The sequence below is a fragment of the Adiantum capillus-veneris genome, chromosome 19 (assembly GCF_014529385.1).
Source record: "Adiantum capillus-veneris isolate H3 chromosome 19, ASM1452938v2, whole genome shotgun sequence".
NCBI lineage: Eukaryota > Viridiplantae > Streptophyta > Polypodiopsida > Polypodiales > Pteridaceae > Adiantum > Adiantum capillus-veneris.
The window spans coordinates 60609002-60633895 of NC_140949.1; the positions used below are offsets into that span (position 1 = coordinate 60609002).

Consider the following 24894-nt stretch of genomic DNA (forward strand, 5'->3'; position numbering starts at 1 on the left):
AGTCTAGGGCATCCTATACAATAAGTGAGAAAGTTGATACTTACTAGACGAAATGTAAAAAATGGCATTTGTTAAAGTCCTATGAATCCATTGCATGGGGACAATGTTTTTTTAGATGTTGTCCCATGTAGTTAAAACATAAATTTTGCTTTTTTTTCTCTTGAAATATGTATTTGAAGCTCTCCTCTTAGCTATGTTGATCGAGATGTTTTCCCCATGGGTATCTACTACATCCTACAAGATGCACAAGGTAATCAACTCAATGAGTTACTCCACCTGAGTTGCGAGCAATTGAACTTGAAATGCCAATTTTTGAAATACGTCATCAAAATTTTGGGGATCATGTTACCTGACATACTCTATTGCTTTGGGTAAATCTCTAGTATCCTCCATAATCAAGCACACTTTGGGGAGGAGGAGTCAATTCCCTTGGAGAAGGTTCAAAATTGAACATGTGATTCTTTAAAAGCTTCATGTCTAGTGAATCAAACACAGGATCCATGACAAACAGTGCACTAAAGAAAAAATAATAAATACGTTGAAGAACTTGCAAAACTGGGTAAAGTACCACTTGTTATGAGATACATGTGGTAGTGATGTGGGTGAACACACTTAGGACCGTCGGGGCATTTTTCCCTCATTAGGAGTTTTTTTCCCTCGTGCATTGTATGTATGCCCATCACTATAGGGCTATCTTATCTTTCCATTGCACACTAAGTAATACAACTCCCTGTTGTGTGCATTGAGCTTCCTTTGTCTTCTCCAAGTTGTGTGTATTTCCCTATAACTCTAATTCCAACAATTGGTATCAGAGCATGTTGCAGGACCTCCCAAGCTTGGTCGCCAGCATACGCTTTCTCATTTTCTCAGATTTCAATGAGCTTTGGTAAGCGTCAATAGGTCTGCTCAAATTTTCCCAAATCATTTTAGCCTCAGTGTTGGTTTTTGTATAACAGGTCCCTTACAGTCTTCTATGGGTTGTGTTATATAGTATGTGTTGGTCCCGCTTTAATTCTCCTCTTTCTAGGTAGTTTTCACTAGTTTCTAAAGGATGGTTCAATTAGGGCTACATGCAGGTTACAGCTTATGCATAGTGATGTTTGTGGCCCCATGCAAACTCCACCCTTGGGAAATTACCTTTACTTTGATGATTACTTCAGGCATACATGGGCTATCATTGAAGCCAAGGGCTTATCGCTCTAATTTTTTGACATGCATGCATGGCGTACCAATATGGTGGGATTCATTCCACTAAATCATTGTTTACGCATCCTCTATAACATCAGCTACTTTGTCAAGGACATTTGTATCCACCTCATAGTTATGGTGGATTTTACTGGCAACTTATCTTGTTGATGACGTTGTAGGGGTTGTCCAATTGAGGTTGATATATTTGCTTGTGATTGTTGTATATGTCTCCAGCTGCGGGAACTTTACCTTATTGGCTATATGCACAATGTGCAAACAATACAAATGAAACTTTCTATGGGTAGCAAATAGGCATGGCCTCACTTTCAAGGAACTAATTCATGGATGACATGAATAGACTAAGAGAGCCTCCAAGCCAAAGTAACCGCGAAACATTTCAAGGCCAAAATGTTTCACCTTGAAACGCAGTGTTTCACCACGAAACATTTCAGTCCAAAATGAGAGAACAACGAAACGTGAAACCAAAATGTGCGTTTAGCGACTTTGAAACTAAAACTATGGTAACTTATTGTTAGTGAAAGAGCTTGTGTTTCACTTGGTGAATGAAACGTTTCAATGCCCAAAACGTTCCACCTATCCTTACCTGCCAAAACGTGTTTCATGGTGGCGCTGCTCCAAGAAGGTAATCTCTTGTTTGAACTCCCAAGAAAATCTAGCATGACTACCTTCTTTGGGGTGTTGGGAATCTTTCTCTTCTATTCATAAATTAAATTGATTATTTTCAAATTCAATTGTGAATAAACCTCCAACTTGAGAGGATTTGATATTTAATTTATCATAGGTAGTGGATGGGCAGAGAAGGTTGGTTCATATGTCCCGTAGTCTCATAATATTCCAAATCTTTTTTGGTGGTAATGTAATCGCTGAAATTTTTATGCTGTAAAGAAAAACTCTTATTTTGGTCAAAAAATATATAATGAGCGATGTGCTTATTTGTACTCTCTCTCTCTCTCTCTCTCTCTCTCTCATGATGCACAACCAATGCTCACGTCATACACATACGCCACGAAAACACAGATGTCACACGCATATCAAACATGCATTCCAGGGATTGTGTGCAAATGAGTAGGCATAATATGATTTATTGTGTCACAACCATGAGAGGATAGAGTGGTCTAGCATAACCCCTCATCTAGCACAAGCATGGAGAGGACATACAAATCCTATAGCACCACATGAAATCACCCCACTGGTTTTGATTTTGTGCTCATGATGAAAATTGCAAATATCTAACCATATGGTTTCACTCTAATGGGTACTAAATTGGGGATATTTTTATTTCTATGTAATGTTAATGTTGTGTCCCTCTTTGTGATGACATAAGCATTGCCTACCCAATTTGTTTTTTTTGCTTGTCCATTCCTCTGTCACATGGGCCAAGGTGGTCCAAAAAAATGATGTTGTGTTTAAGAACTATGTTAGAGTCTTCTGCTTGCTTTGCCAAGGGGACAATGACCTCTAACTCTCTCCTCTCTTCAAAGTTTTCTAGTAGATTTTTGAAAAACATGGATTTCTATTGCCAAATTGTGTGACTTAAGAGCCATTTTGTGTAGAGAGTATAATGTTGCGTATTTCTTCATTGTTTCCTTATCTATGACCATCCAAACTCTTCTAAGGTTGCTAGCATTGCTCTCAATTTCAATGGCAATTGGTGCTTAGACATGTATCACGATGGATGCGATTAACAATTGCCATGATGCTTGCACTAGGTTGTGGGTTGATTGATACTAACCTAGAATGAGGGAAATACAATGGATACTCCTTTGTTGAGTTTTCTTTTTGTGGTGGAATTGTAGAGAGATCCCTAAGAATTGCTACTCACTTTCATAAACCTTTATTTTTAGCTTTTAAGGGATAGAAAATCATGTAGGATCATGGATGGTTTTATGGCAAGAGCAATGTTTAAGCCAAGTGGTCTTTGAAAAAACCAAGCAACAAGGTACAAAGAAATTAAATTAAAAAAAATTAGCTCTATCTTAGATTGTGTGAGAGATTGGGGACTAGCGCATCCAACTCTTCATCCAACCATGCCTACTATAAGCCCTTTGGATTGCTAAATATAGGCTCCCCTATATCACATGTGTGTCCCAGCTCTTGGCCCTCGCCCACCATCTTACATTAGGCCAAACATTACCCCCCCTTTGAAGAAGTGTTTTCATCCTCAAAAAAAAAAAAGGTGGTGATATCTTCATAAGAACACTAATTTTTTCCATAATGGCATCTTTCACGGATCTAGCTTTCCATTTGACCAAAACATGGTTTAGAGGTTCAATGAAATAAAAAAGAACATCTTGTTGTCCCCTTATAATGGTTTTGTGTAATTGAACTATATCCAACATAGTGTGTAAACTCTATTTAGAACTCACTAGAGTATGCTAAATGAGTTACCACAACTAGGAGATGTCTTTAAAAAATACCTCTTCTCACTTTCCATGAAAGTAACATGCTACCATAACTCATCAACAAAGATTAAGCCTTTTTATCATTAGTAAACGACCCCACCATAACTGGTAATTGAGGTTGAGAACCTCACCTAAACATGAAGGGACTAAACCTAGTCACAACATGCTTTTACATCATGGTAATCAAACTCCAATTAGAGAGATAACATTTCCAATGGGATTTCTTTGTGCTAACATATGCGCTTATCATATCCTTTAGCACAAGATAAAAACTTTGTAGTCTGCCTATCCATCTCTGGATGATTGACAATACTGAGATTTGTTTCCCAACCATTTATAAATAGTCATCCAAAATGACCGGTAAACTTGGATCACAATTCCTTACAACATTAATGAGTAAGCAGCAATGTTATGAACAACCAGCTTGGTTAACTTTAGAGGTTGGAAAGGTGGATTGAATAAATGGTACAAAGTTTAGTCAATTTATCTACAATAACCCACACCCAACCATGATCTTTGATGGTGATTGGTGGACCCACAGTTAATCTCATACAAATACTTCACATACAATGAAAAATTCTTTAGAAGCTATCAATTTCATGAGTTTGCATGCCACTCCAAATCAAACTTTTCTAGACCACTAGGGCCCATAGCACTTAGTGTGCATGCATTTAGCCAAAACAGACTTGCATTTCCATGACCATACTTGCCAATTCTTATGGCTAACGTTATGCTCACAGTCCACATGGAAATAACTAGATACATTCCCTTGCAATTACGTGAAATTCGTCCTGGCATATCTAGACCATAATAGAATGTGAAATTAATCACATCTAGGGTAAAAGACCCAATAGTGGGCCACCTAAGGTGGGCGACAAATTGTCGTCGACATAGTGCACCTCTTTTGGACTAGATGGGTGCAATGGAAAGAGTGGAGGAAATCCATACATTGAGCAAAGTAAACCAAGCGTGTCATTTTTTCAAGTAGTAAACAGAATTGTTACACAAATTGCTTTTTTTATTAAGCCCTGCCATAATGTCAAGTGCACGAAGTCCAAGAAAATGGTCAATCCGTATAGGATTGAAAACTCCAATGCATGAAGGTGATTGATGCTACAATATAAATTTGTATTTGATTAAGTAACTTAAGCTATCAAAAATCCACGCACCCCTCCTGTAATGGCAATTGTAGGGAATCCAAAAAATGGCCAATCCATAGAGGATTGTAAACCTTAGCTTGTAAAACCGATGTTATGCTGAAACTTTGGCCCCATCTAATCCCTACAACCAAAAACCAGCTCAGTTTTCCAAGCTCCCTTTCATATGCTTTGTGTAATGCGATCAACTTATATAACTTTCTATACATAATGTTAACTCAAGGGTATAAACAAAAAAAAACGACATGCAATTTTGAGATTCTAGCATGTCAAATGGCATGAGGTTTTTCTAAAGCACTTGTTTTGATACGCCTTGATCTTAGTACTAGATCCCACTTTAAAAGCTCTACATCTCTAAGTATCTTTAAAGCAAAACGTAAGCATAGAGAATTGAATTAGAAAACCACCCCTAAGCTCTACATCCCTAAGATTTAAAGCTATATGCTCTATACCCCACTTTAAAATTTCTACATCCTTAAGCTCTAGAGCCCCCTTTACAAATTTCAAACTCTAGATCCCTAAGCTGTAAATCTCACTTTAAAAGCTCTAAATTTCTAAGCCTTAAAACTCTAGCGCCCCGGGGTGACCCTCCCCCTACATGTGGGTCCATGTAACATTTTCACTTTCTTTAATTCAAAGTTTTACCTTCTTAAAACAAGGTGAAAGTTCATTATGGAGCCCTGGGGTGACCCTCCCCCTACATGTCGGTCAATGTAACATTTTCACTTTCTTTAATTCAAACTTTTACCTCTTTAAAACAAGGTGAAAGTTAATTATGACCTACATAAGGTTAAGACACTGAGAAGAACTAAATAATAAAAGTTTATTTGTGAGAGTAAACAAGAAAGTGGTACTAACTTTTTAAAGCATTTGCTATCACAATTAAATATTAGGTTTTTTGAAGAAATGTAACAATAAACTATTCAGATTATAATATTCTAAAACCATTAAAAACAATTTAGAAAATCACTTGGAAGCACTGTAACAAATTGAAGAAAAAACAAGTGACAGGGTCACGATGGCTTTCTAAAACAATAAGAAAGTGATAAAATCATTAGGTTGAGTTCAACTGGAATCAATATACGGAAAAGGATTGCCTCAGCTTAGAGTCAGTTGAACATCGAAACTAGCCGATTGCAAACCATGGTAAAGGGAAGAAAAATGGGTGAACTATGTGAGAAAATAGTTCAAAGTCATGCTAATTTTAGATTTCTACTAGTATTTTTGGTTTGCTACTTTGGCGGATGATCGTTTAATAAAAGAGACTTTCTCCAATATTGATTACAATTAAGTTGTAGAATGCAAGAAAAATCAAGAATGTGAGGCTGTGAAATGAAATGTGAAATTAAAAAAGTTAATCAATAAGTTAATAAATGAATATATATGTGTGTGTGTGTGTGTGTGTAAATATAAATAAATATATGTATGCGTGTATGTATCTATAGAATTTATTAGAATTATGGAAAGTGAAGCTTCACTTTAACATTCTAAAAGAATAGAATGCAAGAGAAGTCAAGACATGTCATATGTGAAATGAAAGGTGAAATAAAAAGATCCATTTTATTATTTTAAAATTGAAATAATATTTAAGATAAATCTCCATCATCACAATGAAAACATTGAACGTATGCCTAACCCAACCCAACTCTAAGACTTCTTTTACAAATTAAAAAAAAGGTGGAAGAGGACAAGAAAGATTATGTGTGACCCAATATTCAATGGCCCTCTTTAGAGAGAGAGGAACACATTTGTCAACACCTCTCACCTGACCTAGAAATCTATCTATACTATATATAATGCAGCTTAAAATTTTCAAGGAAAGAGAGGGCCTCCATGTGTCACTCATTGGTTAATTTCATAGAAAACCTTACAAAACATCTAATCTAAAATGCAAAAAGGAGAGTAAGATTGTAAGAAATACAAAACAACATTTAATCTAAAATACAAAAATGAAAGTAAGAAATATGAAACAACATTCAACTTTTGTTAGAATGTAAAGTCAAAAGACTTTCCTTTTTGCTTTCTAAAAGAAACCTTAGTGCTGTGTTGGGTTAGGGAGACTTTCATTGTTTCACTGATTTACTTTCAATGTTTATTTGACTTTTATATCATATCTTGACATGTCTTGACCTTTTTTGCATTCTATTGTTTTAGAATGTTAAAATGAAACTTCACTTGCATAATTCTAGTAAATTCTATTGATACACACACACAAATATATATTAATAAGTTTTTTTACTTTCCTTTTTGCTTCCTAAAAGAAACCTTAGTGCTCTGTTGGATTAGCGAGACTTTCATTGTTTCAGTGATTTACTTTAAATGTTTATTTCACTTTCATTTCATATCTTGATATGTCTTGACTTTTTTTGCATTCTATTGTTTTAGAATGTTAAAATGAAACTTCACTTGCATAATTCTAGTAAATTCTATGGATACACACACACACACACAAATATATATTAATATTTTTTTTTCATTTCACATTTCATTTCACAACCTCATATGGCTTGACTTTTCTTACATTCTATAGCTTAATTTTAGTCAATATTCAGGAAAGTCCTTTTTATTAAGCGGCCGTTGATTGCGTTTCCTTCCCACATAGAAGCGAACTGAAAATACTAGCATAAATTTAATATTTGCAAGATTTTTCAACTATTTTCTCACATATTTCACCAGTTTTTCTTCCCTTTACCATGGTTTGCAACCAAGTAGTCTCCATTTTCAACCTGCTCAAGGCTAAGCTGAGGCAATCCTTTCTTGAACACTGATTCTACTTAAACTCAACCTAATGATTTTTTCACGTTCTAATTATTTTAGAAAGCCATCGTGATTCTTTCACTTGTTTTTAAGTAGTAAAAAGTCTTTTAGTAATAGAAAGACTTTCTACTCTACTTAAATGAAATTATTGGTTTAAATGCACATACCATGTCATAAAATATAATATCTAGCTTTACCAAATTATTTTCTCATATTAAACTGATTATTTAATGTGGGAGAATAAATAGGAACAAGAGTTAGAATAGAGACATGTGCTTCTAGACCTATCTCAACACGATACCAAAAGGAGAGATGGTTGCATCTCAATAGGGGTCCAAAAGGAGATGGTCTATGAAAGAGCAATCTACAATAATTGCTTCTAAACTTACTTCAGCAGGGAACCAAGAGGAGAGATGGTTACATCTCAATAGGGGTCCAAAAGGAGGTAGTCTATCAAAGAGCAATGTGTATCTAGTGGAGCTTAAAATATCTTAGGGTTAGCTTCATTAAATACCTCCAATGGTTAGTGTTAAAAGTCCTTTGACCTTAGGCAATCTAGGGATGATCTTGAGGTGGCAACCTAACCTAAGCTTGAGGTGCTTGTCGTGCTTGATGACTAAGGTGCTTCAGGCGCTTGTCGTGCTTGATGACTAAGGTACTGGAGGTGCTTGTCATTCTTAATGAGGAAGGTGCTTGAGAAGCTTCCCATGCATGAGAGGTAAGGTGCTTGAGTCAAAAAGAGACCCTACAAACTTAATGAGGAAGGTGCTTGATAAGCTTCCCATGCATGGGAGATAAGGTGCTTGAGTCAAAAAGAGACTCTACAAACTTAATGAGGAAGGTTCTTGAGAATCTTCCTATGCATGAAAGTCCCAAAGTTAGGGGAATCTTTGAGTTAACCTTCCACTCACCCAAAGGACACCCCTTTTCTCAAAGGACACATGGGACACATGTCAGACTCTCCCTATGCTTAACCACATGGTGTGCTTGAATGCTATTGGTTGGGCTAAAGAGGGGTCCAATGTGCTTCTAGTTCCATCCAACAAATATCTAGATATTTTCAAGCTCTCTCTCTCTAAGGGGTAAGGAGAACACTTGTCAAAAGACTACCCATGTACTTGAATGTATGTTGCATGTGATTGGCTAGAGGTAGAGGGGTCCAATGAGCTTGAAACATGTGTAAAAGCTACAACTCACCCCAAGAAAGCAAGGGGGTGTGGGGGAATATACAACACACACACACACTTATTTTGTGGATTCATTCTCACTTGGTGAAAGTTGAGGAACTTCACCTCCTTCTCCAAGATTGTGAGAAGTGAGAGCCTACACCAACACTCTTGGCTATGGAATGCAAATCCAACCAAGATCCATGCTTCAATGCTTAAGCTTGCCATCTTCTCCATATTCATTACTATGCTATTATGTAAGCTAGCAAGAAGAGTGATGATAAGTGAGGAACTATTTCTTTCTCCTATGGAATATTTCTTCTTCCTCTTCCCTACCCTCATTCCCCGCTAGCTCTCTCCACCTTCGAAGGTGTTTGAGGCCTTGGGACTGAGGCTTGGGATAGTTAATGCTTTCTAGAAAGTTTATGTTATGCTTGTGATGCATGAAGCTTTCCATCTTCATTGCATCGCCAAGGTCACAAGGAACTCAAAGATTATATTGCACCAAGTCTCTCTTGATGAGAGAAACTATAATACATAGCCTATTGGAGGGGGAACCGACCCGTATGGATCTGGTCCTCAATTGTTGTCATGTTCTCTAAACTCTCTCTCTTGCAAAATTATTGTTCATGCCAAGTTAACTAAGTACCATGTTTATGTTGCTACCATCAATTAAGTTCACCCGCTATGCTCACAAAGTAATCTCACAAAAGTGCTTCATCTAAATTCCTAATTCCGCTACTCTCAAAGTTCATAGGCCATTTCCATTACATTGGTATCAGAGCATTTGGTTTCTCTTTTCTTACTTAAGAAGAGAGGTCCTTAAGTAGCCTATTAATGGTTGATTTTGTTAATTATATTAGTGTAAGTGGGATTGGGATCTATTATCGGTTTTGTTGATCCCACTATGTGGGATATGGTGCACACCTCGGGAGCTTTGGTCTTACTAATGGATTCTTTTTAGACTTTCCTACAGCTTTACCATTATAGAGCCATAAGAAGTCCAAAAGGAGCTATCCCTCGGCAACTTCGCTAGGTTATCCTCACTCAATTACTCTTTATAATTAACCAATTTGGGCCGTGGATGTAGATACGTAAGTGCCTATTTTCAAAGGCTAAGAGAATTAGCAACTGAGGTTTTGAATTGCCAAAGCATACACTCAGTAAACACCTAAGTTTAATTAACATAGGAGAGCCACCTCAAGAACCAACTATTGAAGACCCACCGGAGATCGAGGACCAAGAGGAGGTGCTGCAACTCGAGTCCATTCTCCGACATGAAGACAAGGTACTAAGAGGCGGTAAGACTATCCGACGATATCTTATTAAGTTTAAGAATTATCCTTTTGAAGATGCTAGATGGATGCAAGGCATAAAATTAAAGGATAACCTAAACCTTGTCAATGCTTACAATGCTTCCCAAGAGTAAGCAAATGTACAAAATGTTAAAAATGAACAAAGTTTTTTTTGTCTTATAAGACTCTCTTTTTCTTTATTGTGCACAAAAATGTAGTATGTATGCTTAGATCAAGTTTGCGGAGACGACGTCTCCCAAACACCAAGTAGAGCTTGTCACTCTACTATGGAAGACTGATAGGACTAATGTGCAGACATGCTTGCGGCAGCCTCAGGCTCTCAAGCGCCAAATGGACTAGTCATCCATTGTGGAATGATGTCGTAGGGTAACATAGGGATCCTCTACCTGCTAAGAAAAGGACTCATGAATATGCTTTATCTTCTCTACACCATAGTCGAGGACGATTATGATTTCAAGAGAGAGGTAATGTCATAATAATCAATATCTAATTCTCCTAAGTAATTTTCTCATGTTAAACCGATCATTTCATATGGGGAAGTGCCAGGGGAGAAAAAGCTAGAATATTGGTTAAGCTAGTAGACCGGCCACATTAGGGATCCAAAGGAGGGAAAATAGGGATCCAAAGGGGGGGCCATCTGCAAAAGAGCCATGTGCAACAATGGGCTAAAAAGACCCTAAGGTTCAGCCCATTAAGACTTCCAAAATGCTAAGGTTCCAAAAATTCAAATGTTGTGTCCAAAGGTCAGCCATGGGGGGAATTGGATGCTTTGTGTGTGACCCAAAAAGTCTTTACAAATCCCTACATAGGAGGGGGCGAGCCTTGGGAGTAGGGGATGAGAGAGAAAGTCACACACACACACACACACACACACACGCACAAGCTCCCTTTACACAAAGGAAATGAGGGACACATGTCAGCTCCCTAGCCCAGATGCCCACAAGGTGTACCCAATTCCTATTGGATGGCCTTGGAGGTGGACCAATGAGAATTAGGCTAGAGTAAATCTAGTTTAATTAATTTTAAAACACTTAATAAAAGAACCAATGAGAATTAAGTCCTCTAGAAGACTATTGGACAGTCTCCCAAGGGGTCCAATGAGCATTCAGGAGCCCAATGGCTTGCCTGATTCCTATTGTCCAGGAGGCAAAGGGGTCCAATGAGAGTTTAGTTTAATTATTAAATTACTTAAAGCTCTCACAAAAGGGGAAAGGGGGACACATGTCAGAAGGCTATCACTTATGCTGCTTAATGGTCATTGGCTTGACTTGGGGAGGTCCAATGACAAGATAGCAAGAGCAAATAGCAAGAGGGCTCGCCCAAGAGAGAGAGGGGGGCTGATTTTTGCAAGGCATTATCACACACACAATCTCATGTGTGAAGAAAGAGAAGACTATCTCTTCCCAAGCTTTAATGGAGAGCTCATCACCTACTCCAAGCTTGTGAGATAGAAGCCTACATCGACACACTCTTGGCATGTGGATGCAAATCCAACCAAGAGCCAAGCTTCAATGCATGCTCATCTCCTCTACCAAGCTAATTACTAAGCTAATCTATGCTAATATGAGTGATTATGTGACGAGATGTACATCTTTCTCGTAAGATACTCCTTCCTCTCAATCTACTCTCATACCCTGCTAGCTCTCACCATCTTCGAAGGTGTGTGAGATCTTGGGTCTGAGACCGGGAATAATTAATGTTGTGTTTGCTAAGTGTTTTTCTTAGTGCATGAAGCTTTCATCTTCATTGCACTAGCTAGACTTGAAGGAACACAAAGAATTGTATTGTACAATGTCTCTCTTGGTGGGAGAAACCATAATACAAAGCCTTTTGGAGGGGGGACCAGCTCCATGCAAATCCGGTCCTCAATGGTTGTCAATAGCTTAATTTCTCTCTCTGTTGAAAGTATTGTTTATGCTATCTAACTAGGTGTTATGCTTTTTGTTGCTCTCTCCACCCAAGCACTCTTGTAATTCTCATTAGGAATCTATTCTAATGAAATGCCCACTATGTTCATGCTAATTTCCGCTACACACAAGTTTTTAGGCCATTAAATGTTACAATAGGCCATTTACATTACATTGGTATCAGAGCGTTACTTGCTTAAGAAGAGAGGCCCTTAAGTAGCCTATTAATGGTTGATTTTGTTAATTATATTGGGTAAGTGGGACTGGGATCTATTATCGGTTTTGTTGATCCCACTATGGGGGATATGGTGCACACCTCGGGAGCTTTGGTCTTAATAATGGAGTCTTTTTAGACTTGCCTATGGCTTTACCATTATTGAGCCATAAGAAGTCCGAAAGGAGCTATCCCTCAGCAACTTCACTGTGTTAAACTCACTCTACTACTCTCTATAATTAACCAATTTGAGCCATGGGTGTAAAACTTAAGTGCATATTTTCAAAGTCTAAGAGGATTAGCAACTAAGGTTTTGAATTGCCAAAGCATACACTCAGTAAACACCTAAGTTTAATTAACATGGCTGACAATAACCAAGAGATTAGACTGAACATTGCTAACTTTGATTTTTCACATGAATGTGTTAATGATCATGCCCCCATGTTTGTTAATTATCTTGTTACTAGGTTGCAACAAGCTATAGCCAATCCCTCTTTGCAAGCCAAAGTTACTCAACAACTTCGTGATAATGGGATTTCCTTTCCTCTCAAAGAGGAGAGAGAGCTAAGGCGGCCTCTTGGTGAGACCCCCAAAAGAAGACTCTCGCCCATACAAGAGGAGGAATCCAAAGAATGAGAAATTAATGACTCCCTAAGTTCCTCAAAAGATGGGGCTCCATGAAGATGATGGTCTAGACGATTTCCAACTCCTCCCAAGAGGAAACGGTTAACCCATAGTCCTTCTCCTCGTCACTCCAAAAGGGAAGAGAGGAAACAAAGGAAGAAAAGGGCAAGAAAGAGGTCACCCTCTTCTCCACCTTCCTCCTCTACCTATGAAAGCTATGGCTATTCTCCTAGAGAATACAAGAGGGAAGGACATCGCAAATCTTACCATACATGGCAAAGGTCACAAAAACTAAAGAAGTTCAAAGAGGAAGGAAAGACTATATCTTTTCTCACCTATGATGGCACCTTTGGTGCTACCGACAAAGTATTGGCCTTCATCCAACAATTTGATGAACCTTTGGAGACGAGGGCTTCATGGAGTCCTCCAAGCTACACCATGTAGCTATGCACTTCCAAAAATTGGCTCGTCAATGGTGGGCTAATCTTTGTGGCAACGGCGAAGCCCCAAAGACATGGAAACTCTACGAGTTTCCATCATAAAGCAATTCGTTGCAAGTAATGCAAATGAAAAAGTGCTTACCAAATGGTGAAGTTTAAAGCTTCTCTCTCATGAGTCTATCCACAAATATGTGGAAAGTTTTGGGATTTACATCTCAAGGCTACTATCTTTCAAAAAATAGACTTTGTTGAGCAAAAGCAACAATTTTGTGAGGGATTACCCAAAGAGATGGCCGAGTATGTCAACTCTCAATGGCCTGGTTCTATCACCAAATTAATCCACCACACCATGGTTGCTTCGTACATCAATTTCCAACAGGGGGCTAGACGGAATGTCAAGCCCATGGAAAATAAAGACAAAAATGATGCCAAGGAGAAAACCAACGCCCAAAATTCTTACCAAGGCTATTTCAACAACAACAACAATTGGTCCAAGGAGAAGGGAGTTTACAAAGGTAAATATAAACTCTCTCCTAAAGAGCTAGAAGCTTTTAGTAAGGACCACAAATGTTTAAAGTGTGGGGAGCAAGGCCATGGTTATCGTCCTTGCCCCAAGAGAATTGGTAGCAATGAGACTCCTAGAGTCTCTATGTTTGAAGCTCTAAAAGAGGATGCTCATTGCCAAGGATTTCTCCTTTCCTATGCTTGGGGAAAGATGCAAGAGCATGATGCCTTTATTTTTTTTGACCCTAGTTCAACTCACAACTTCATATCCACGGATTTGACCACTAAGCTACGCATACAAGCCCACAAGATGGGAGATGCATTGAAAGCCAAAGGAGCTATCAACGGACAAGACGTCTCAGTTACTTCTTTCATTGAAAATTTGAGGCTTCATGTCCAAAGCTATTTGGACAAAGAGGATTTCTTCATCTCCCCTCTCAAACATGAGAATGTTATCGTTGGGGCACCATGACTTAACCGCATGGCTTCCAACATGAAGCTCCTTGAAAGGAGAATCTACTTCACCTACAGGGAAAAGAGCATGCACATAGATGTTTATGAGTTGGGAAACACCATATCCCTGCAATAAAGGGAATCAAGAGGAATTAGAGTTGTCTAATTTCCTAAATTGATTCCATGATGTTTTCATTGATGACATCCCTAGTGAGCTATCTCTAAAATGAGGGATGATTACCCTGCAATTGAGCTCCTACCAAGAAGCTCACTGCCTAACAATCCTCCTTATCGAGTTTCACAAGCTCAACAAGAGGAGATCATGAGGAAAGTGCATGAAGTGGTGAAAAAAAAGGGATGGTGAGGTCTAGCTCCTCTCCATTTTGTTCACCATTGCTTTTAGTGCAAAATAAAGACGACACATATCACATGTGTGTCGACTATAGGACACTAAATAAGATCACTATCAAAAAAATAGATTTCCCGTGCCGCGGGTAGATGATATATTTAATAATTTACAAGTTTTGGCCTGACAAATGCTCCAGATGCATTCAAACTCATGATGGACAAAAAAAATCTTCAGGACATTCAGATTCTCGTGAAGAGTACAAGATACACCTCCATGTAATCTTTCAAGATTGTGAGAGAGAATAAGCTTTTCATTAATAAAAAGAAAATAGAATTTTTCCTACAAGAGATTCAATATTTAGGTCACATTATCTCTAAAGATGGCACCCATATGGATGCAACAAAATTACAGATAATAAAAGGATGGCCTAATCCAAGGAATCTATAGGAGGTACTAAGCTTCATAGGTATGTGTGCATATTATACATGCTTCATAGAAAAAATTCTCTCTAATAGCAGGCCCATTACATGACTTAACAAAAAAAGAACGTTACGTATTCATGGACTGCAAAAGTGCAAGAAGCTTTTGAGAAGCTTATCTCTCAACATGTGTTCACACTACTAGATCTCTCAACATGTGTCCAATATGATGCTTGTGGTGATTGCCTTGGAGCTATTTTACTTCAAGAAGGGCATGCCATAGCATATGAGAGTCAAAGACTCAACTTCAATAAGTAAGTATTGGGCAAATACAAAAAAAAGCTACTAGCTATTCTATGTGCCCTAAACACGTGGAAACACTATCTCTTGGGGACTCCATTCATCCTACGAATGGATCACAAAGCCTCAAGAACTTCATGACGCAAACCAAGCTCTCCGACAAACAAATGAGGTAGGCAAAATTTCTTTTGCAATTTAAATTTCATATTGCTTACATTGTTGGCAAGCATAATCAAGTGGTCGATGCACTTTCACAACGACCAAGGGTAAATGTGGTGTCTATGGAAACTCACAATGATCTATCTTTTATGATAGATGAGTTTGCTACTGACCAAGACTTTAAGTACGTAATTACAGCCTTGCAATAGGGAAGTAACGAGAACCATTCACCTTGAAGGATGGTTATCTTCCAAATGGCAATAGGCTATGTGTTAATCACCCATACAATAAAAACGTCATGTATGAATCCCATACATCTCCTTATGCGGGGCAAAGAGGAAATCTATAATCTACTCTTCAAGGAGTAGAAATGTATTTCTGTTGGTTTACCATGAAAAGTAAACATACAAGAGTATGTTTCAAAATGCGTGGTGTACCAAAAGTTGAAATTTGATTGAGAGAAGGAACTTGGATTGTTTCAGTCGACAGGCTTAACAAGAAAACACACTCTATGCTTGTCAAAAAGACTATTGAGACGCATCAAATGGCAACCCTCTTCAGATCGCAAATTTTCAAGCATCATAGATTTCCAACACCCATAGTGTTGGACAAGATCCTACACCAGTAATTTCTAGAGGGGTCTCTTTTTGGGAATCTAGGAAGTAGATTAAATTTCTCTTTCGGCCTATCATCCACAAACGGATGACCAAAGTGAAATGACTAATCTAACGATTCTTGATCTACTAAAAGCCTATGTCATGGAAGTAGATCAATGTTCTCAATGATAGAAGTACCTATCTCTTATAGAGTATGTGTACAATGATATTGTACATACTTCTATGCGGAAAGTACCTTTAGAGGCTAAAGAAGGATAATCCAAAAGTCCCTTACTACTTAAATTACATGGGAAGATCTCCGCTGCTGCTGATGAATATAGCCGAGACCTACAAGAATCTTTTCCAAGGATTAAAGGGGTCATATCCATCTCACAGGAAAGGCAAACAGGGTTGCTGCTAATAAGCACAGAAGAGCTTTAGCTTTTAAGGAAAATGATTGGGTCTTACTTAAGTTTCCTAAGGCTCGATTGAAGCAAACGACGGGCAAAAATCCAACGGGTCATCAAAAGTATTATGCTAAACTAGCAAAAATATATTATGGTCCTTTTTAAATTCTTAAGCTAATCAATGAGATGACTTATTAATTAAACTTTCCCAACCATTGGCTCATACACCATGTTTTTCATGTGAGCCTACTCAAGCCCTACAAAGGAGAGTCTCCAAATGAACCAATTATTGAAGACCCTCCAAAAATCAAAGATCAAGAAGAGGTACTACAACCCAAAGCTATCCTTCGGCATGAAGACAAAACACTATGACATGGTAGGATTATCCGACAGTATCTTATTAAGTTCAAAAATTATCCTTTTGAAGATGCTATATGGATGCAAGGAATCCAGCTTAAGGATAGTATGAACCTTGTCAACGCTTACAATGCTACATTAGAGTAACCAAATGTACATGTTTCTTTTAAATAATCAATGTTTATGTCTTATAAGACTAATTCTCTCTTTATTGTGCACAAACTTAAGTAGTATGCATACTAAGAATCGTGTTTGGGATGACGACGTCTCTCAAACACCATGTAGAATTTGTCACTCTACTTGGGAGGATGAAATGGACTAAAGAGCAGACATACTTGCGGTAGCGATGTCTCCCAAGCACCAAAGGGATTAGTCATCCATCTTGGAATGATGTCGTAGGGTAAAAACGGATCCTCTACCCGCTAAGACAAATTGACTAATGACTATGACATTATCTCGTTTACCTCATAGTCGAGGACGACTATGATTTCAAGAGAGAGGTAAAGTCATTCAATATCTAATATCTAACCAACCCAAATGATTTTCTCATATTAAACTGATCATTTAATATGGGATAATAAACGGTAACAAGGATTAGAATATAGACATGTGCTTATGGATCTATCTCAACTCGGGGCCAATGGTAAAGGGGCCCAAATGAGAGATGGTATGTCAAAGAGCAAAGTTAACTAATGAAGCTTAAAAGACCTTAGGGTTAGCTTCATTAAAATACCTCCAATGGTTAGTATTAAAAGTCATTTGACTTTAAGCAAGCTAGGGTTGAGCTTGAGGTGGGAACCTTAAACAAGCTAGGGATGTGCTTGAGGTCGGAACCAGACCTAAACTTAAGCAAGCTAAAGATGTGCTTGAGGTGGAAACCCGCCCTAAACTTAAGCAAGCTGGGGTTGTGCTTGAGGTGGGAACTCCACCTAAGGTGCTTGTCATGCTTGATGACTAAGGTACTTGAGGTACTTGTCACATTTAATGAGGAAGTTGCTTGAGAAGCTTCCTATGCATGGGGGGTAAGATGCTTGAGTCAAAAAGAGAACCTACACACTTAATGAGGAAGCTGCTTGAGAAACTTCCTATGCATAAAAATCTCAAAGTTAGGGGAATTCTAAAAGAGCACATGGGACACATGTCAGACTCTTACTAAGCTTAACCACATGGTGTGCTTAATGCTATTGGTTGGGCTAAATAGGGGTCCATTCTACTTCCTTCTAACAAATATCTAGATATTTTCAAGCTCTCTCTCTCTCTCTCTCTCTCTCTCTCTCTCTCTCTCTCTAAGGGGTAAGGAGGACACTTGTCAAAAGACTACCCATGTGCTTGATTGTAGGCTGCATGTGATTGGCTAGGGGGAGAGGGGTCCAATGAGCTTGTAGCATGTAGAAATTTTGCCCAAAGCAAGGAAAAGGAAGGGGGAGCTAGGGGAATATACTCCACACATACACTCATTGGCAAGGCATTCTCACTTGGTGAAAGTTGAGGAACACCACCCCCTTCTCCAAGCTTGTGATAGTGAAAGCCTACACCAATACTCTTGGCTGTGGAATGCATATCCAACCAAGAGTCATGCTTCAATGCTTAAGCTTTCCATCAAGAAGATTGAGTAGAGAAATTAAATTTTATCAAGTACAATCTTTGCCCTTCATTTGTCAAAGTCACTTTCTCAACCCAATAGTCAACCACGGTATTGTTCTTGTGGTAGCAAGGGATTTCAAGGAGGACGTCACAACCTTCCTAAGGGCATAACGTAGAAGTCCTTGTGCCCTAAATCCCCCTGACATTGCAAACAAAGTTTTCCAATGATTGGTGTAACGGAAACATCCCGTCCGGGTGCCGCTAGAACTCCCTCTGCCTGTGGCCTCAGTCTGTCGGGCATAATTCCAAATTGAGCCACCAATTCAAGTGAAAAGAAGTTGGCCTTGGCTCCTCCATCAAACAAAAATGAGGGCTTCCTGATCTTTCACTTTGCCCCAAGATTGGCAAAGTTTTGTACTTTCACCAATCATGCTTGGGTTAGTACCCATGCCATCTGGAACTAGTCTTGCTTTCATCTTTCCTTTTCTTCCGCACTCGGTTGTTACTCTAGAACTTTTTGGTTTGTCTTCAGTCTGTCCTTTCTGTGCCTTTTTGGGGCACTTTGCGGTGGAGGTGTGTCCTAGTTCCTTGCAACCAAAACACTTTCCCTCTTTGAGATAGATAGCCCTTTCTCTAAGAGTCAGTCGGGGTCGCGTATCGTTCTTTTCTTTGTCCTAGGAACTCTTTTTCTTTCTACTTTCATTATTGGAGGTCTGTCTGGTCCTCTCAGTCAAGATCTCATCAGTGGGCTAAGTCAAATTCTTGGAATGTATCAAGAAGCCCCTTTCACATGACCCATCAATTCTTGAATAGAATTTGACTTTTGTTCAAGGCAAAAGTCTTGGATCTCTGGAGGGAGTCTGCAGCAAAACCGCTCAATCTGTTCCTTAAAGGTGACCTTCTTTAATGAAGAGGTTGGTAGAAAGAGTCCCAAAATCTCTTGCAATAAGCGTCCAAATAATCTCCCTTGGTCATCCGAAGATGGTTCCACGCGATTCTTACATCCGTTCGTACTCCCGCATCAGCCAAAAAGAAATAAAGAGCTTTTTGAATTTCAACCACTTGACTAGAGTTTCCTTCCTCAGAAGAAGAAGAGTGGACCACCATGTTCAAGTATTTCCTTTAAGAAAAGATGCAGCCCTCCTAATCTTGGAGTGCTCTGAGTAATGCCCTCCTGAGAAGGCTATGCCAAATTGTTGGATGAAGGTTAAAGCCCTTGGAACATTTCGAAATCTAGAAAAGAATTCAAATTTTATCGATTGCCCACCTTTAAATTCTTTTGTTTTCTTGCTCTTGTCGTCGTGGAAGTCATATTGGTTGGCTCTATAGAAGTGATACTTTTCAAGAGTTCTTGTCCATCTCTTTCTGCGAGTAAAGGTTCCGCTTTTCTGCACTCGTCTGTCCTTTCATCTTTCCTCCCTACCTAAGACGAGAAGCAATGGCCCCATGCCATCTGGAGTAAATCTTATCAATTGGATAATTCTTCAGGTGTCTCGCCAATCTCGGGTCCCTAGAGTACTTAATCAATCTGTTCACACATATTGCAATCTGCAGTTGACGTTTGTACTTTGTTCTGGCAAACTTGTTTGAAAAAATAATTGCCCGAATCTTTATTCTTTTCTTCAATTCATGCGCGGCATTTTCAACTTTTCTTTGCCTTCCCACTGAGAGATGCCATCTCTATCAAATTCTCCACGAGAACCCATGTGTAATCTGGGATTCTTTATGGCTTTATGCCCTGTAAAACAGAGCGATGAAGACGGGAGCACGCCTGATGCGCCATGTATGAAGGGTGGGGGTGCCTAATAAGTTCGAGATCGGGACACGAAGATTCTTTCACAAACGTCAGCTTCATTTTAAAAAGAACCTTAAAAAACATATAATTGAAAATGCAAAAGTGAAGGGCAAGTACTTCTATGAGGAAAAATGAAAAGACTTTTGAGCAATCTTCTCAGTTGCCATGGAAAGTCAAAAAGACCTTAGTACTTTATTTAGATTTCTATACTATATATAATGCAGCTTAAAATTTTCAAGGAAGGAGAGGCCCTCCATGTGTCACTCCCTGGTTCACTTCAAAAAATGTAAAATGAAAAATCGAAGGGTACCATTGTAAGAAATGAAAGCCAACCTTACAAAACATCTAATCTAAAATGTAAAAGTGAAGGGTAAGATTGCAAGAAATGACAAGCTTTTTCAAATGTAAAGTCAAAATAATTTCTATTCTTTATCAAATAAATGTTTAAGTTTGATTGCACATAACAAAAAAGGGATAATTATATTGGAGGTTTTGCTTCTTTTATACAAATTAACTTTTTGAAGATATAACAAAAAAGAAAGAACTTTAGTGGAGATTTTGCTATTTAATGAAAATTTCATTTTTGAATATATATTTGGCTTTATCTTTTCAAGGGGCTTTTTTCAAGACCAATATTAATATTTTTTAGAAAATTTTAAAAGAGTATATATTTTTTTTAACAGCCGGAGAAAAGAAAAAAGCTCATGTAACGTCGACTTGGGGTTGTCTCGCTTTGAGGACATGCATGACATGCAAATACAGGGGTCGTTCTCCACGTTATTAACCATGAGAGAGAGAGAGAGAGAGAGAGAGATTTTACCATTGAGCCCACGCACCCTTCAAACTCTTCAAATTTTCAAGATATTATTTTTTGGCATTATATTGTATTTTAAAAAGAGTAGCTAAAGTTTTTCACCATAGAAAATGGATTAACAAAGACTTACCCTCACATTAGCACCCCAAATGGATAGCGAGATTGCCCAGTTAATGGACATTCAGGGTGTGTATATATATACATATGTGTGTGTGTGTGTGTGTGTGTGTGTGTGTGTGTGTGTGTGTGTGTGTGTGTGTGTGTGTGTGTGTGTGTGTGTGTGCGCGTGCGTGCGTGCGTGCGCGTGTGTGTGTGTGTGTGTGTAGACATATATACATACATATATACACATATATACATATATATATATGTCTATATGTATGTATATATGTCTATATATATACACACACACACACACAGATATATATATATATATGTATATATGTATATATATCTATATATATATATATATATATATATATATATATATATATATATATATATATATATATATATATATATGTATGTATATATGTGTATATATATATATGTATATATATGTCTATATGTTGTATATATATATATATGTATATTGTGGAGTAAGTCCACCTGGCAGTACCGGTCAGTGCTGATGTAAGCCTATAAGGCAAGAAAGTGTATCTTGATGTAGGGGGTACATGCTATATAGGAAAGAACGCGGGCCTGAACGATGGCAGAGGTTTTGAGTCCAATCTTGAGATCAAACGCACTGTGTATTCCACATTGGTGGAGGAGACGGGCAGCAGACAGCTATCTATTGCTCTCCAGCATAGCCCGCCCCTGTGCATCTCATTCTTGCCCAAAAAATGAGTCATCCTCTCTCTCCACACCAAGCACCCAGCTCTCCTCACTACGAGGATGCATCTATGCATCCTGAGTTCACTACCAGCAACACACAAATGGAGCAAATGCTGCAGACCATCTCCAACATGATGCTTCATGTTAGCCACACAAATCAGGCATTGCTCAATTACCTGTCCACTGCTGCTCCACATACGCAGAAACCCGATTCCAAGATTAGGCCCAAGTCTTTTTCGGGGTTTCCGACCGAAGATGTCCTCACATGGTTGGACCACTTCGACAACATGGCCAGTTATCATCGCTGGTCTGATGATCGCAAAGCGATGGAAGCGCGCACTCTTCTCGAAGGCGTGGCCGCGACTTGGTTCATCCAGCAACCGGAGGACGTGAAAAGTGACTGGGGTATGCTCAAATCTTTACTAATTCAAAATTTTGCTCACCAGAACATTACCCAGAGTGCTTTACAACAACTGCATGTTTTAAAACAACAACAATTAGAGCCTGTCGCCCAATTTTCTGTCAAAATGAATCAACTGCTTCTTCGCGCCGACCCTACCATGTCCGAGGAAATGAAGCTCTTCTTTCTTTGGCCTCGTCTGCGACATGACATTTCTCGACGTGTTCGTGATCAGGGCCCTACTTCATTTCATGCGGCTATTCAAATTGCACAACGCATTGAAGGTACATTGCAATCTGACATTTCTATTGTGTTAACATCGCAACCTTCTGCTCAAAGATCTGCAGGAGACTCACATCCGACACCCATGGATATTGATATTCAAAATGCTCAAATCAACTCAAGGCCGGTCAACTCCAGGAGAGCATTACCTGATCGTGATGCTCAAGGACGTCCCAAGTGTTTTTACTGCAACACATATGGCCACATTAGGCGGCATTGTCGTCGGCTCCAAGCAACTCAACAACATCAAAATGCACAAATTCAACTGGTTGATGCTGCTGCCCTGGCAGAACTGCCGAAAAACATCTAGGCGGGACGGTGGTGGAAGAGCATCACCCGTATATTCAAGCAGCAGAATCTTCCGGGCGCATGGTGTGTTCATTGCCAGTTCAAATCGAGGACACATCACATGAGGAACTTCTAGATTCTTGGAGTACAATCTCTTCTATTAGTCAGGAGCTAGTCCAGCGATTAGGCCTTCTCACCAGCACAGCTCCTCCAATCACTGTGTTGTTTGGAGACAACAATCAAAAGTATCATTCCCACTCACAAGTTTTTTGCACATTCACAATAGCCCACAAACAATTCACTCATGCATTTTATGTTTTGCCTAGACAGTTGTTTCCCATTACATTAGGTTGTGACTGGTTTGTTAAGACCAAAGCTCAATTACACTTTGATTCTCAGCATTTAATTTGCCAAACACAGTTCCCCTTTCAACGTTTTGCTCACATCGAGGGCCAAATTTTATGCATGCACAGTATGTTGTTGTAGATCAAGATACACGTCTTCGTGACGTCCGCATAATGCTACATCAATTTCCCAAATTGTTTACGACACATAATTCCCCAATCAATCTTCCTATCACGCATCGTATCAATACCAGTGATGCTCCCCCAGTACGCATGGCCTCTCGCCGTAGGTCTCCTTTAGAGAAACAACGCAATAGTCTGGCAGTCCAAGATATGCTCAGAAAGGGAGTAATTAAACCCTCATGTAGTAATTGGGTCTCCGAACCCCATTTGGTTCGGAAGGAAGATGGCAGTTACAGATTTTGTATTGACTTTCGGCCGCTTAACAAAGTCACCATCCATGATCTTTACCCCTTACCTAGAATAGATGACCTGTTGGATCAACTGGGAAAATCGCAATACTTCACATCCCTTGACCTGGCCTCCGGGTATTGGCAAATCCCTTTGCACACATCTAACGCCCACAAAACTGCTTTCCGAACACCTATGGGTTTGTACGAATTTACAAGAATGCCGTTTGGTCTATCTGATGCAGGAAGCTCGTTCCAGAGAACAGCCAATAATATCTTTGGCGATCTCATCGAACAGGGCGTGGTCTTAGTGTATTTAGACGACATTCTCATCCACACACAGAGTTGGGACCAGCACCTAGAAGTATTGCGGGAAGTCTTGAAGAGAATTGAGGACTACAAACTCCAGTTGCAATTCAAAAAGTGCAAGTGGGGCAGCACCAGGCTTAAATTTCTGGGTTTTATCATCTCCGCAGCAGGCATACAGATGGATCCTTCAAAAATAGTTGCCATTCAGGATTACCCTCCTCCAACTACAGTTAAAACACTCCAAAGTTTTCTAGGAATGGCTAATTTTGCCCTGCGTTTTGTCCCCAACTTGGCTTCCATAACCTATCCTCTTCGACGACTGCTCAAAAAGAATACTAGGTACAATTGGACATCAGCATGTCAGCAAAGTTTTGAAAAGCTCAAGCACATCATAAAGGAAGCAGCTCTTTTGGCTCACCCCGATTTCCAAAAGCCATTTAAGCTTCAGACAGATGTGTCAAATCAGGGTTTAGGAGCAGTGCTCCTCCAGCAAGATGATCTCTTGCGATGGCAGCCTATTTCATTCATCAGTCGGTCCCTTACACATGCTGAGGCTAACTACTCGACAACTGAAAAGGAGTTTCTCGCCATAGTTTGGGCTTTTCACAAGCTACATCCTTCCCTTCATGGGACGCAGGTAATGGTCGAAACAGATCACAAGCCTCTCATTCATCTGTTGCAAAAGCACCACCCTCCTGGGCGATTACTACGCTGGGCTCTTACTTTGCAGGAGTATCGGTTCTCCATCAGCTATTGCAAAGGCATCCACAATTTCGTGGCTGATGGGCTTTCTAGGGCTGAACACCAAGCAGCACAATTCACCCCCCCTCCAGGAAATCTACGAGTAGCACTCAATCAGATGGCTGCCTTGCAACAGCAAGACCCCGAAATTCAGCATATACTCCAAAAGCTACGGTTAGCACAGTCCACAAACCATCAGCAAAGGTTCATGGTATTCAATCAGGTTTTACACTATGTTTCTGAGGGCCAACAGCCGCGGATTGTGGTGCCTATTGCATTACAACCTCTCTATTTACAATTTTATCACGCTCATCCCATGTCAGGACATCTAGGCTTTCACAAGGTTTTAGAAAA

General features: G+C 39.2%; 1 protein-coding gene across 1 annotated transcript; it reads left to right on the top strand.

Annotated features, from left to right (window-relative positions):
- The first annotated feature begins 21876 nt into the window (after nt 1-21876).
- Nucleotides 21877-22758, top strand: LOC147434106 (uncharacterized). Its single transcript, XM_086489576.1, has one exon. It carries the CDS (start codon nt 21877-21879, stop codon nt 22756-22758), a length of 882 nt encoding a protein of 293 aa, XP_086345702.1.
- The last annotated feature ends 2136 nt before the right edge of the window (nt 22759-24894 follow it).